At 39.4% G+C, this 16,553-nt stretch overlaps 1 protein-coding gene across 3 annotated transcripts in view; it reads right to left on the bottom strand.

The window, feature by feature from the left end:
- Positions 1–16,553, bottom strand: part of ppp1r37 (protein phosphatase 1, regulatory subunit 37) — a 36,639-nt gene that overhangs the window by 13,348 nt on the left and 6,738 nt on the right. For all 3 annotated transcript variants that reach the window (XM_068584603.1, XM_068584604.1, XM_068584605.1), the window contains 3 exons: positions 8,369–8,466; positions 1,117–1,162; positions 898–998 (listed from right to left, as the gene is read on the bottom strand). In XM_068584603.1, coding sequence (XP_068440704.1) covers positions 898–998; positions 1,117–1,162; positions 8,369–8,466 — 245 coding nt within the window. The remainder of the gene's footprint in view (positions 1–897; positions 999–1,116; positions 1,163–8,368; positions 8,467–16,553) is intronic.

The raw sequence follows: 16,553 nt of genomic DNA, 5'->3' as shown, positions 1-16,553 counted from the left end.
CTTTTCCATCTCACCTATCTGCGTTCTAAGCTTGACTTCCTTTTCTCCTTCTAATACTTTTCAGTTCATCTGAGCTCTCGGTGAGACATTCGTCTCAGACAGAGATGCAGCGCTTTGGTCTCATTCAACTACTTTATTCATATTTCTGGGGCAGCGCTCCATATTTGTTGAAAATAAGCACGTACGTCACTCTGCATTTGTTTAAATTTTGAGGTGTGTGTTTAAGCTGTGTGTGTATTTTCTAAAACATAGATCTGTTGAAAATGAAAAATAAAATACAATAATGTTGATATGAACATGAATTGTTGACCTATCGCCTTTTGTTCTGTGTATAAATAAAAACTATAATATTGCCAGGTGACACTTCACTTCTCTCATGATTGGTTGCAGGTGAAGTAAAATTACACAATAAAATATTCCTGCATGTGACTATGTAGAGTCTGTTCCACTTGAGTGACATTTATTTGAAAGTACTGACATGACTTTGCCAGCGGGAATAAAAGAATGAGCAGTAATTAAATCATAAAGAAGCTTATCTTATGCAAATCTGGTTAAAAGCAGAGCTTGTGTCTGTATATAATACAGTATCTTTGGAGTTCTGTGTGAAAGGAAGTGGTCTAGGCTGTGTGCCTCTGCTCCACAGTGCAGCACTGTCTATCTAAACGGTGTTTACACAAGTGGACATCTGGAGTAATCAGAAAACCCAATGGCAAACACTCCACATCCTGTCGGTACAGTGAAGTGAAAAAGAGGATCCGAGTGTGACTGAAGGCAGAAAGCAACAGTGAAAGAGTGACAAGCATGAATTATGGATGCACGTATGCTAGCTACTCTGAGAGAAATGAAGGATGGGAACAAGACAGAGGCAGATTAAAGAAAAGGGCAGGATCTTCTTACATCTTCATCCAGGTTGGTTTGCTCCAGGTCTATCACTTTAAACTGGACCCTCTTCAAAATCTCTTCGAGAGACTCACATGTCTTGTAGTCTAGCTTCTCACCTAAAGACATACATTGAAAGAGTTAGTGAAAATGAATCTCCCAATATGAAAAAGAAGTCTTGGTATGTGCCCAGTCCCACAAGTCGGATTTATGGTATGATGATGTCTTGTTGCTTACCTTTCAGATCCAAGCATTCATTTCGCAGAGTCAGGTCTTTCAGTTCCTAGAGACACAAATAAACAGTGTCAGTAAGAGTTCAATTTCTGTATTACTCCATCGAAGCAAGCGGCATTTCGCAGGTTGAAACATCACACAGGAGGCAACACAATACATTGGTATTGGAGAGAAAGATCTTGTGTCAACTAAAATAAACCTGGTTGCAACGAAAAGCATCTGCAGGACCCATTTGTGCAACTCACCTATTGTGTGTTCCTACTTTATGTGCGTAATTGTGCCTTTGGGAAGTTTTGAATGTGTTTTTGAATGTGATTATTAAGCGAGCCCCAATGATGGCAACTTTAATAAGAACAATATTAGAGAAAGAAGGGCTTTCCCATTTCTGGTACCGTTTTTAAAAATGCATTGTTCAAGAGTGGATACTCACAACGAGCTGAGCCATGACTCACTGTGACCATTCAAGTATTATTTGTAAAAAGATTTACTTTTTTTTTTTTTTTTACACAAGACAGGATCAATAACATACAGTAAATAAAAATATTGGGATAATATCTGAGTCAATTAGAAGTTACATAGAGTGAACATTTATAAAAAAAACATGCCTTTTAAGAGTAGAAACGAAACACAGGCCACACAGGCCAGTAGAAACGTGGCTTAAATATACCTCGACCATTGTATGTACGACTTGATTATTCAAACCTAAACATGAACTGCTGTCTGTCTCTGTGTGTTCAACTTGATCATGTCATTTATCACGTGACGTAGTCTGAAACCACAGAATCACAGATCAAAAAGGTGGAAAGATATTTGACCTCTTGCCCTGGTAAAAACATCCAACAACCTACACAAACACGAAAACATACAAAGTGCTGCCCTCAAAACTATGTACCAGCAAATCCCTCTCTCCAGTTGGCGGCCCAGCCCATTCAGCATGAACTCAATAACCTCTGCCCTCGTGCCACACTGCCATCACTTACCTGTGTGTCTGAACATACTGGTGTTTTAGAAGTACAGAGGCTCCATCGCCTCCTGCAGGACTCAATGGGTCTCAAAAGCATGATGACGCAATATATAAAAATGGCGCATCTGAAAACTAATGCCATAATACAATCACCAAGAAAGACTGACAGTAATTAACAGTGTAATATTTACGAAGATAATTAATATGTGAAACCAAGTGAATCATTAATTTTAGGTAGCATTATATGAAAAATCCTAAATGGACATTTTAAACAGTATTTTCTTAGTATAATTTAAGAAATATGGTTTAATTAAAGACTCTGGATGTTCTTCATTAACCAGATGGTGTTCACTGTGTAAACGCTGCTTGATGTGTATTTTGAGTAATTCAACAGCAAGACAATCTGCACACTGCACTACAAAATGATGGGGCACCTGTCAGTGAGAATGACTTATCAGTGTGAATACCTCCCTGACAAAGCAGCTAGAACCAAAAATAGGGCATGACGCATAATGTGCCTCTGCACGAGGGGTGGTGAATCTGTGTGTGTGTGTGTGTGTGTGTGTGTGTGTGTGTGTGTGTGTGTGTGTGTGTGTGTGTGTGTGTGTGTGTGTGTGTGTGTGTGTGTTTACAACATCAAGCTACTGATTCTCTTCCTGATTCCTGGGCATCCATGTTATTTGTTTGCCTTGTTTCCATTAGTGTGTTTGATCTGGCCAAGTGTGTTTCTACAAAACACATTTACTGTCAGCTTGAGGACAAAGAAATATAAAATCCTGGTCATTTTGACAGACAGGTGGAGATGCATGAGAAAACCTTCATGTGACCTTATAGCCAAGTCCGAATCTGCAATGTTCTGAAATTCATGGTCAAAGAAAATCCATCCCTAAGAAGACCTGATGACCAGTAAAAACATGCACCAAGTCGCTAAATGAGATAATCTATCGAGTAATCCAAAAAAAGAATCCGCAATGAAACAATCACACGGTGTGAACTGAACTTGTGAACAATTTAATTATTTATACTCTCATTTACTTTGTTGCAAAGAGTTAGATTAGATGATTGATGCATTGTTCAAGTTTGCTCGTTAAATATGAAGCTAGTTATCTTATTTTAGCACAAAGACTGGAAGCCGGAGGAAACAGTTAGTCTGGATATGTCTGAAGGATCAATATCTCCTAACACCTCTTAATCTTACAAACTAACATATTATATCACATTTGTCAAAGATTTGTCATTCATGCCTTTGGTCTTAGTGCTGAGCTAAGGTTGCCAGCGTGAGCTTAAAATTTTTTGTACAGGCATGAGCATTGAACCTCTGCTTTACATGCAACACAATGAACAGACTGCATCTTTTGCCAGTCTGCCTTAAAAAATGCTTCATCAGTCTGTTCACACATTTGTTGGAGAAGAGTTCAAAGGGTCCAGACACTGAATTGGGATGCAGTCTGCCTGACGTTTGAAATGCATTTCTAATTAGAATATATCTGTGCTTAAATGGCATAATAGAAGTAGGTGTCTGTGCTGCGCATGGATATTCCCAAGTCTTACAGTGCTGATGTATGCACCAAAATATTGAATCCTTCGTTTTACATAGATTTACAATAGACTCCCAGTAGAATTAAACAACCGTGTGCAAGATATAATAAACCAAAAGAGCAAGTTTCTTCATATTCTCAGCATAGGGGAACCACTTGTTCCTGCGGGAATTGCAGCAGCAGAAATGTGACACAAGGCTCACAAGTTGTGTTTGGAGTTACAGCAAAGCGAGCATTCAACATGCAGCTTCTAAATAGCGACCCTTATAAAACACAGACACACAAACAACTTGCCAAAAATGTACATAACCTGCAGGGCTCCCGGCGAGCTACAACATGTATGATACCGTTAGACTTATTAAAGAAAGCATTTAGAGTGAAAGAGGGAGAAGAAAAAAAATGTAAACGGTAAATCTCCTCTTTTAAACTTTCCTTTCACAAGTCAGCCATTTGGTCTGACTGGCTTGTTTGTGTGGCTGGTTACTGCAAGGATGACTAAGCAGAAATGAGAGGGGGCGGTAGTGGACCAAAAGACAACAGTGACTGGAGGGATGGAGAGAAGCCAGACAGGAGCAATCACAGAAAAGCAGAATACGATGGAGGGAAGGAGGGCCACCTCTGTGATGACCAGTCTTAAAAACTTTGTCATAAATATTAATTAAATTTGTCCTCTGCATTTAACCGACTACACCTTTAGGAGCAGTGGGCTGCTGTAAAGCACCTGTGGAGCAACTTGGGGCTCAGTGCTTAGTCAGGACACTTCACCTTGTGGAGAACAGGAGCCAGGGATCAGACCAACAACCTTGTGACTAAAGGAACCACAATCAGAAATCAGAAGGACGACACAGTCTACCCACTCAGTCACAGCTGTTAAGTGCCAGTGGAAATATACCCAGACTGTAGGACTAAATGAAGCTCACAGCAGCCGCAGCTTAGCAAAGTGATGTGCATTTCCACAAGTAGCGGAGATGTTTACCCAACTTCTTTCTCTCAGCTGACCAAACATGTGTGGATTTCTTTGCAGAGCATGGGACTCACTTTACTTCATCACACACAAATTGGAACACACCTGCAGGTACAAACGTGCAAAGCTTCAGTGAAGAGGCCCAGTTCAGTGTTTTATGAGTGAGTGCTGCAGGGCGCTTGCAACAGAACAAACAGGAGAAAGTGCTAATGTGTCCCTGCTGCAAACACTAATACTGACAACTCCTTTGTCTTACGAGACAAGTCAGTTTGGCAACTCGATGTTTTCACACAACTTTAAGCAGAGACAGGCGCACATACAGTTTTGTTTGCAAGTACCGAGTTATCAAGTATCAAAGATATCAGATAAACATAAAAAGTACCCAAGATGGCCTGGGCATGACTTAAATAAAAGTTAAGGTCTATATGAGACAGAGGCTCTCATATTTGTAGAGCATAGACTGTAGAAGTAAACATCGTGGTGTCACTCATTGGTTTGTGGACTGCCGTTATGAAGCCCTGAGTTCGGTGATTTGGCTGTTGCCATCTTGTCTTTTTGCAACTGGCCAACAGAAGTTACCATATATGGAATGTGGAGTGACGCCGTTTATGGCTCGGGTAGTGGCAGCGATCTGTTAATCACAGTAAGCCCGGTCTAAAGCATACTCTGCTTTATTTTACTTCAAATGGGACCATAGTTTACTCCATGAACTTCATATTGTATTAACAAAAACTTGAAACTAGTGATTGAGACCATAAACTCATGTTTACAGAGTAAATCAAGTAATATTCTCAGATTGCTAGACAATCACACTTCTTTTTGCACTTGGCAGAAACGGAGATTGACGGCTGCTTCTTTTCAGATGAAACATATAGCCTTATTTTTATATTATTAGTATGCATTATCATATAAGAAGTATCAGTAATTGCAACTCTACAACAGTGTATCTTGAAGTATTATTATCTACAGTTAAAATTACTTCAAGCCCGTTGCTTGTACCTTTGCAATCACCTGTTGGAGTTACTTTCCAAAAGCTGCAACACACTGTCCCTCTCAGAAGGGAACAGTGTATTGACTGTTCAGACCTTACAACCGCTCCTATCTTCGTGAATCACCAGTGTGAAGAGGTCAACCTTTACTTGTAAACATTGGTGACATTGATGAACATTGTTTTCTAGAAAATTAATGTTTGTCACAGTTAGGGTTAGTGCTTTAACTCAAGCTGATTTAGTGGTGTGCTAATGAGCGTGTTCTAGTCAGTGAAGAGTGTCCCTGCTCCCCTCTGAGTGTAGAGTTATAATTGTTTGTCCTGTCTTCACATAAGGCATAGTGCCCGCACAATGCTCGTTAGTAAGCTAATATGCTGCGCAAACTGCTGAGCTAGCCCAGATTAAGTCGCTTATCCTGACCTTCCATTCAGGTGCTGGAACAAGAATAGCTGATCCAATCCACCTGTGGCTGAGTTGGGGATGCTTGAAATTTGTTTTTCATTATATGCCAGCTTGAAAGCCTACCATTATTCAGTTTGTCCTTGACGAGCTCTTAGGGCAGATGCCAGATGCCCTTGGTCTCAATGACTACACACAGATGACCTGCTTTCTAAGCAGGTCATCTGTGAGAAGACGATCAAACTTGACTATCTAGAGGAAGTAAAAGTCGTAAGTGGCTTATAATACGGCGACATGATGGGCCGTATGGGCAACTGCCCCTTTTACTTTATGTTTGGCGTTCTGCTTTTTTGTTGCGGGCTACTTTCGAAGCCTCCTTCACCAGCCGCATGGGATAGATTGCGGGCATTTGCTCTTATGAAAAGGAAAGTTGGCGTTGGATGTTCACTGGTTCAGACTTGCCGCCAGATTTGGGTGGCGCAGTCCCCCTTTTTAGAAACATGTAGGAGCACCTTCCATTCTGTCCCAGTGGATACGGCAGAGAAGTTTGGCTCAGCTGCTCTACGGGTGCTTGAGTGAATCGTCCAGTCCAGGCTGTTGTGACCGGTGTAGGGCACAGCACAAGACAGCAACAATTCCACTGGATCGTTAAGGTCATTGCCTACGCATACGGGGCAAACGGCCTTGTTCTGCAATTTAGAGTGAAGTGTCACTCAACAAGAAGTGTGTGACGTCATGGGCGACCCTGAGAGGTGTGCCTTCGGATGATATATGTGCCATGGCCTCATTGGTCTCATCAAGCACATTCTCTACATCCGACAAAGTGAACGTTTTCCAGGTCATACATGACTTTGTTGATATACAGAATCGACCTGCACAAGCATTAGATCGAAGATAGTCACTGCAAACACACTGCATCAGGTGGTCATTCAGGATTTGTAACTTGCACCCATTGCTTTATGAAAACTCAGCAAAAAGGTATCCTTACTGTGATATATCTACTATCTACCATCCTATAGTATCAGGTTACCAGTGTCTATAAAACTGGGTCTGCTTGAGGAGGTTGTAAAAAAACAACCTTTTTTGATTTTTATTTCTGCCTGATCATTTGTATTTCCTCTCCATTTTGTTCTGTGACAAAAACACACGTCACATTCAGTGGAATAAACTCCCAGATAAGAAACATTTTAACAATTGCAATACATATTAAGCACATGCACTAATTCACATACAAAAAGGCACGAGGTCGGCAGAAATAGCCTATATAAAAACAAACAGCCCTGAGGCTTCCCCCACTGGATTTGAAGAACTGCTTATGCAGAGGGATTATGAGACACATGACTGTGCTGGCTAACCGACAAGAGAAGGCAAAACATAAAAGACATGAAACGCTTGTCTGCCTGGAGGGAGTAACAACAACCCTTGCTGAAAAAGGAAGAAGTGAGTCCCACCTCTACTGGATACTATAGTAGCACTTGTCCAGAGTGATGCCACTGTGCATCATGCAGTGCTCTCAAACCACATTAACCGAGGTTTTAAGTGTTTTCGTCACCAGATGAAATGGTTAAAGATGTAATTCTTGGAAATTAATTTTGGTCAATCCAACAAACAAACAGGAACTGTCACAACTATATACAACTTTTGGATGGATCTACAAGGACGTCCTAACTGACCCTAGCCAGCTTGTCAAGCTCCTGTATGCACAGTTTTGCAGATTACTTTCTTAATTAGTAGTTTCATCTAAAAAAAAATGTCCTTACATTTTCTAAAGCCCAAGTTCATGACCCCAGAAAAGCCCCAAATATCAACATTGTCATTTTTACTAAACAATATTGCATTATGTCTGCTTTGGGAAGTTGGTGAGGGATCTGTACTTGACCCTGCACTAGCAGTCTGCCGGGGCATTAGCAGGGGGACGTGCAGATATTAACAAAAACTTTTGAGCTCTCCTGTTTAAGTTTTTGAGGTGACAAGGACTGCTGAAAAGGTGAATAGGCTAAATCAAACTGAGTGAAAAAAAAGGGGGAAAAAAAGCAGGAGCTCAGCGGAGTGGGGTTGTGATGTCGTTCCACTCAGCTAAGGGATTTAAGAAAAGATTATGACGTTCAACTAGAGGTGGCAAATAACATAATTTCCATTTCAAGCCCTTCACATTCACAACCTTTTCTCTGACAATATCATTCCACACTTCCTCACGGGGTGAAATAATGAATGTCCTCTCCCCAACAGCAGACACATTGAGTTATAAAACAATCAAAATAATGCAATAAGCGAGGTACACCTAGCTAAAGCAAATGCAATCTAACAACAGATCTGCAATAATTCCTACCTGCATAAAGGTTATAAGGTCCAGGCTGTGTTTAAATTGTATGTGTATGCAACTGTCCATGTTGAACCTCACCTGTATCTGTTTGAGCACTTTTGTTATTGGTTTACAGCTGAGCTTCTGACAGGCTTGTTTGTAGGAAGAGAGGATCTCCTCCACCGTCACATTCTGAGCTGCAAAACACAGAAAAGGGAGGAGGTTAGGATGCTTTTAGCTGCTTTGAGGAAACGACACACACACACACACACACACACACACACACACACACACACACACACACACACACACACACACACACACACACACACACACACACACACACACACACACACACACTTTGGCTTGTATCTTTTAACATGGTCTGATATCTGTTAATGATCTTTGTTTATTCTATTTTTATTCATTTCTGCGTAAAAAAGCTGCACGGTGTGGACTAACATGCAATCAAATTGAACTATGTTAAAGCTTAAGTGCATGACAACTTTCTTTTGATGGTTTCCCATAATAATTTTATCATCATCAGGAAAGTTGGGGATAGGATTTAGACTCCTCTTTAGCAACACTTCAGATGGATTTGCCATGATGCTAATCCTGCATATCAGCCAGTGATGTCCCTGCATTACTCTTGGAATATTGTTATTTTTTTTTAATGTTACCTCTTTGTCTGTCTGGGGGTGGGGGGGGGGTACTCTCTTGAAAAAGAGGATCATAATTTGCAACCCCTTTTGAAGGGCTTCCCTCCTTAAGTCAACAAAAAGGAGGTATTGTTCTTTGTGTTCGTGTGAGCCGCTGCTGCCTTACCAGACTGTTGTCGGGGCTAACTCCAGTCACATGACTGGGCAATATTCAAACCCACTATTCTGGCTGAAAGTCTCTGCTAAGATGAAGTGAGGCACTCGGTAAAAGAAAGACAAAAAAATGACAGGATCAAAAAAAAAAAGATAATGGAAATGTAAACAAAGATCATGATATGCAATCCAATTAATGCAAACAGGATGATAAGCATTCTACTAACATTTTACATTGTGTAAACAGACAAATAAAGCAATGAATGCTGATAGTTCAGCTTATACTGTAACAGTACTGTACACATAGGGCTAGTGTGGGAATTAGACTTTATGTTACAGTCAGCATTTGGATTTCTCTTGCCAAGGTGACAATTTGTCCGCTTCACTTTTCAGTCAACTCCACCGCCTCTTCCCTTTGTCTTCCACAGTGTTCCTCATCCGTTTAATTCACGTTCATCACCTGTACAAGGTGGTGCCACTATAGACTTGAGTAACCAGTATTACTAAAATGTACTGAATAAAACTTTTTATACTAATAGTTTCAGCATGTAGATTTCGACGGTTGATGATGTATGTCTATATTTTTGTACAAGCAGACGTCAGAATGAATAACCCGCTCGGGGGACAAAGAGGACGTTCAACAACCAACATGAGCAGCCGTCTGACGAGCCGTGTTATTCACCGTCCAAATGAAACAAATGTCAAACCGCGGCTGAAAATACAACATGAGACGATACTGTACTACATTGAGTCTGAGGTAATGATGTGCGTGTGTGAGAGAGGAACTAAATTAAAGGGCGAGTCAGTGCCACATGAATACAATACATCCACAACACATCCTTTACTTGTTTTGAGACCAAGACCAAACAGCCATTCAAAAAGAAACCACTTTACTTTTACAGGAGGAGCTGGGAGATACACATAGAAACTCACTAAAGCTGGTTACTGTGATGACTAAGTGGGTAAAGGCAACAATCTGGTAAATTTAGAAGGTTCCAACACTTCACTGTAATGCAGCTTAAATCAAGGAAAGATAACACTCATGCCATATTACAATATTCAAAAGGAACGTAGTTTTAGGTCAACAGGTGACGCGGTGCCATGACAACATACTTTGCCGTGTTCAAGAATACAGCGCAGCGTGTTAAAAGAGATGGGAAAAATAGGAGGAAATAAAAACTAGCCTACGATGTTGGTATATGCAAAATACATTTCTTAATCAAGGAGGTCATATCAAAATTCAAAACTAATATTCAGCAGCACAGGCGCGCAGGAGAGGTCATGAGTGAAAGACACGTTGAGGACATTCTCCCATATAGACCAGCAGTCTCCTTAAGGAGGATTTGAGTAAATGTTTTGGATTACTTGCAAGGGTTGAAGATTCACAATGTAGACTCAAGAGTGGGCAGTCGGAGCTTAATGTTACAATGATGGACACAAATGAGGCGGACTCGAGAAAAGGGATTGAAATACACAAACAAATATATAATGAAAAAAAAGAAGCTATGCAACAGTCTAAACCTGCCATCTCGTAGCAGTCCGACAGAGCTCAATAATAAATGTTGCTAGACTTTGAAGCGAAGTGCTGTTTGGTAACTTTAATCAACTTAGATTAGCCTTGATAGCAGCTTTTGTGTCATATGTTGCATTCTCCATTGTAGTTACTAATCTTCTTCCTGTGCTTATTTGACCATTTCAATTTAGAAACCGCTGTTTCATGTCACAATACCAGACATACTGCATCAGTCCACTCAAATTCGGTGGAGTGGTCTGATTCACAGGTCTGAACCCAGGCAAGAGTTTTCTTGGAAGATTATGCCATACTATATCTTAAAAATCAATTAAAATTAAATGCCTTTCAACGACTTTATCTGAAAAAGTGACACAGAAATGAGGATTTAACCTAAATGCCTCTGCTACAAATATGTCAGAGTGCAGTCTTGTAAATGTGTACAGCGTGTGTGTTCAAGTGAACACTGTGTCCTTGGAAAAGTGTTATTGTACAGAGTCGCTGTGGAGCAAGTACTGTATGTGTGTAAACACTTCCTGAAGGAAAGGTTGGGGGTAGGGAGAGTCCTCCGTTTACTTCACAATATTTTTACACATCGCTCATTAATTTGAGGGTCGGGGGCCAAAATGTAGAAAAAAAAAATTGACAGTATATAGTCTAATTTATTATTACTGGGCTCAAAAGCAAAGAAAGTAGTGTAAAGAGGTTAAAAGAAAATCTGTACCAAAAAGTCACTCGGGAGTCAAATTATTGGCGTTGCACAGAATATTTGAGCATTAACTTGCAGGAACATTAAGAGCTGTGCCGCAACTGAATTTCTGCTTGCTTTGTCTTTGCTTTATTGCCCTCCCTTCAGTGCTGCTGGTATGTAAGGAGGAGGGAGTGGCGAAGAGCAGGTACACAGAAGGGAGAGTGCTCCAAACAACATCTTTGAAATTATTATTGCAAAAATTAACCTCCCAAAAAAAGGCAAAAGACAGAAATGCAAATAAATATACATATTTATGCGTTGTTTGTTGCAATACCCACGGGTGACCACAATGTATAGGCAATTACACAAGAGAATGCAGGGATTAACTAGTCCGATCAGCTGTTAGTAACTGCCCTGTTACAGTCTCGCACAATTGCACAAAGTCAGACATATGTTGGCATGTTGTTACTTTTGTTTTGGTTGTTTGAGAGACTGAATGTCGTGCAAAAATTTAATTACAGACATTAAGTACTCAAATATTGCTCCATTATCGGAGACACATTTATTGACAGGAGCAGTCTGACTACGCTGTTGCACACCTACAGTATGTTAATAATTATAGTAAATTATTTGAATAGCTGATACACTGTGTATGCCGAGGGTTGTCATTTTACTGAATTCCTATTTTTTGTGATGTTGGAAAATTATCTAAACATCTGATGTAAGAGTGCTACAATTGACTTAAATGGGCATACATTGAAGCAAACAGGGGAGGAGAAAGAGACAATGAGCAAAGGAAAGATGTCTATCTCCGCTTTGACACAATGCATCTACAAAATAACCCAATTAAGCAGCATGTTATTGTTGTTGGCCACAGTCCGACAACACATTAAACTTGCTTCTTCCATTGCTGAGCTTGAGAGCAACAGAAAGAGAAAAAGCGCAGGATTCTGCTACAACAGCAATCTCGCTTGCTGACTCAGATTACCAGATGTAAATTAAGGTCTGTGTGGACTTTATGGGAAGAAAAGATGAGCTTTTGACCGCTATCTTGCAGATGCAGATTTAGCCTCAAGTGGGGCAGACAATTTGAAAAAAAAAGAAAAAAAAGATTAAAAATCCTTTTTATGTGCCAACAAGTTTCAATTAGATTGATAAATATCACACACAAACTCTTAATCACTAACCCTCATGGGATGGTGTTGAAAGTAGGAACACATAAATCAATGCAAACAAATGTAGGTATTCCCGTCATGACAGGAGTCTGGAAATCCAATTGCTACAATTTAGTGTGTTGTGGTAAGACCGTCAAAAGCATTATGGATTTAACAAATAAGAGAAAGCAGAATTAGCTCTCTTAAGTCCTACAACAAACCATGTATGTTTCACACTTTACATGACTTAATTAAGGCTATGTTGTATCTGACGGCTGAAATGGTATCTTAGGGCGAGGAAAAATTGCAGGCGACAACGGAAGTATACCTGCCATAAATTATAAATCAATTACTCGAGATGAACAACTGGCAGACTACAACAAGTACAGGCACATATGGTGAGAGGATAGAGCTTGTTTTTACAGTTAGGCATTGGATGTCAGTGCTCAACTGAAACCTGCTATGTCACATCCACTCCTTAATTACACTGAAACTATAAAGCACAACGTGAGGTCAATGTTTATTGCAAATGTAACATGCCATTTTACGTCAACAATGGCCAGCAGGCATCAGAGCCGTTTTAACCGACATACCTGAGGTCAATATGAAGAGGTTACCAAGAAGCTTCCCCATTTGCCACATCTTAAAAATCTGTACGGGGAATTCACCCTTCACTCAGTAAGAGAAAAAGACCTCAATTGTACAGCTGGGGAAAAAAAGTATTCATTTTAAAGACCAGCTTTGCTGACTGTTTATCAATCTATTGTGCTGCGTTTCAGTGCATAACGTTGAATAACTCTGAATAATCAATGATGCATAATGAATAATGTGACATTGCTATTCTTTATTTCATGGCCTAATTGGGATTTTTGGAGTGATGCACAGCCTATAATAAATAAAACATATTAATACTGATTTGGAAATCATTTACAATGTCATAATCAAAACTATGAAGCATTCAGGTCAGCAATAGATTCAATTAAGTTAGTAATTTTAATTTACTTTCAATAATTCCACCTAGTCAAATACTGACAATTTATCCCACCCACTAATCAAACCAATGTAACATAGTATAAGTAAATATTTTCATTTTTTATTTTTCAATTACCGTGCTTTAGATTTTGGGCAAATCTAAAGCAACACTAAATGCAACCATGAGCAAATATGCATAAACCTACGGGTTCCTAACCTGCTACTTTAGTGTATGATTTGGTGATATTAATAATTCCTAATGCAAAAGAACTCAAACATTAAAAATGAGCTGCATTGTCCTATGTTTTGCTGACTTGGCTGGATCCTGGAGTGCCAGTAGACAGCACAGTCCAACCAGGTGAATCTTTTTCTGTGTGTCAATCTGGTGGAGGAGAGACTGATGGAAGAGAAGGAGACGGTGTGCTTATGATGAGTAATGCATCAAACGTGACAGAGAAAACAGAATTCAACTTTTAGATAATAAAATAATCAATGAAGATATGCTGCCGTTTCTCGTGCGTGGATGTGCATTGTCTCTCAGCAGCAGCACTGCTCTATGCACTTTTTAGAGAGTGTATCATAATTAGGGTTGCAAAATTCTGGGAATATTCAAAGTTCGAAACTTTCCACGGGAATAAACGGGAATATACGGGAATAAACTGGAATAAACTGGAATAAACTGGAAATTTTGGGGTAATTTAACTGTATTTACCTTGCCATAAGCAGACATGCATGCAAACATTAATACAACTTTTAAAAATTACATTTTTGACCTTTTTGACATTTTGAGAGTCGAACTTTATTCTTTCATCAAACAACAAAAATGAACGTTGAATAAAAAAAGGTGTGAACACCACCCCCCAACACAAATTTCTTTCTTTCGTGTTTTTCCTGAATCCTTTCAGGTCTAAATGCTTTCTTCCTGGACCTACATGAACTAGTTCAGTTCATAATCAAAAAAATTGAACTAAGTTCACAGCTCCAAAAAATGAACTTAGTTCAGTTATTTTTTTCAATATGTTGCAACTATAATTGAAATCTTTCTCTGTCTGCAATACCGCTCTTGGCCTCGACGCAACTCAACGCTCTCTCACTTGCCAGGTGTCGGGCTGACACATTCAGACGCAACACTGATGACAAAGACGTTAAAAAACAACAGAACGTTTTATCTTTACGTATATGTTTCTGGCAAACAATGTTGCCAACCAGCTGCATTCAGGGTCCAGTTGAGCTCGGTGTACATAGTCTTGTTCTCAACTACATTTAAGTTCCCTGTTATATGCTTTCGCAAAAAAACGTAGGCGCTTTTTTTTCTCTAAAATTCCCAAGCCAAAATTCCCGTGGAAAGTTTCCGGAAACTTTCCACCCCTTTGCAACCATAATCATAATTCACTTTTTAAAATGTTTCTTATAAATGATGTATTTAGTCATCCACCCTCACCCCATCTGCTATTTAACAGATTCAATGTAAATTTTTAGATCCAACACACCTGATAGTGACTGCAATCCTTGGATCTCTAATGCAGAAATTCAAGGAGCTAATCGGATAGCGTCTCACTGGAGTTGTACCTTATTAGATTTAATGTGACAAATAAATTGATAACATTAAGTTTGCATGCAGCTTGAAAGTCAATTTGGAGACACCACAGCCATAAATACGCTTATTTTGCTGTATCCGTAGAGCATAATCTTTTTTCCTTCTTTTATTCAATTTCTCGAGAAGTAGTTTGGATGTGTATTCCGTGGATCCAGTTTCCTACTTTATTGGTTTCCCATTTTACTTGTTTTGCATTTTACTTGTTTCCCACTTAATCATTACACTTACACACAAGGAAACACGTTTTACTAGTGTGTAATTAAGAAGAAAAAAGCAACAGGAGAAAGTCAGATTATAAAAGAGTTTGGAGTATGAGCTCTACCCATTTATTTATTTTACACCAATGTACACTTGGGCAGATTATGCAGAAACAGCATGACCTGCTAGCTAGTTCTGGAAAGTCACAAAGAAGTTGGGCAACTCCAAACCTCTGAAAAGACCTTTCCACTGCTTTCAGACTTATTGAAAAACATCTAAAAGAAACACGTAAGCTCTAACTATTTTCTTAATACATTCTTTTAGAGCACTTGATGTTGAAGCAAAACCTTAAGACTTGTAAAAACATGGGATTAATATCTTCAAAGAGTGAGAAAGAACGAGCACGTCACCGAGCAAAAATATGCTTGTCAATTTAAAAAGATAATTTCGCATGTCAAGAAAGTCACAGTTTGTCACAAATTCGTAATCGTCCCATTTAGCTTTGTGTAAAACTGTTCAGGAAACTTCAATGCATCTTCAATTGTGGAGAAGGCATTTGAGTGAATTCTGACCCAATTTCTATTTGTCACAGTCTGTTTATCCTCCTCGGCCTTGTCACTCTTACTCTCTTAAGAAACCAAAGTCTAAAAACAGTCTTTAAGTAATGCTCTTTCTTCTCTCACTCCAACAACAAGGAGGACACAAGCAAAGACGAGTGTTTGCACATGTGCAGAGGAAGAGTAAAGGCAGACTGATGTGATGACCATAATACTTAGCCCAGAGAGAATTTAATTGAAAATGTACAACTTGCATAATGTCTTGGATTTCTTCTGTTTACATTGCACAGTCTGGATTTACTAGTTACAAATGATACAGCATGATCTGCATGTGGACAGCTTAAGAAAAACTTTGGCCATGACTGGGAAAGCGGTCAAGACTGTACCAGTCTCAGTCCTGCTGACTGCTGTCCATGCAGTCTGCATGGACAGCAGCACAGAATAATTTTATGTTACATAAGAACATACTAAGAGAGGAAAAATTTGGTCGGAAAAGATAGTCAGCCTGTTGACTGACCTAGTTCATTCTTCAACAAATTGTTATGTAGCAGCTAATACTACTCCTACAACAACTGACAACCAATCCTCTGGAAGGATTAGCATACTGAGAGGAGGGAAAGCTAAATACTGAATTGATAGAACGTGTGAGTTCTCTGTAAGGTGATCTTAAATTAATCTTTGAGATGTAATTTTTCAGGTTAAATATCTGAAATGAAAGGCTCTGACAGAGAAACCAGTGTTGACAGACTACATGCTTTAAGAGGAAATTATTCCCAGCAAACGGTTCAAAAAA

The sequence above is a fragment of the Clinocottus analis genome, unplaced genomic scaffold, assembly GCF_023055335.1.
Source record: "Clinocottus analis isolate CAN_PGR_092001 unplaced genomic scaffold, fCliAna1.0.p SCAF_2, whole genome shotgun sequence".
Taxonomy (NCBI): domain Eukaryota; kingdom Metazoa; phylum Chordata; class Actinopteri; order Perciformes; family Cottidae; genus Clinocottus; species Clinocottus analis.
Note: the sequence above shows the minus strand (reverse complement) of the source record. Positions and strands in the feature narration are given on the sequence as shown.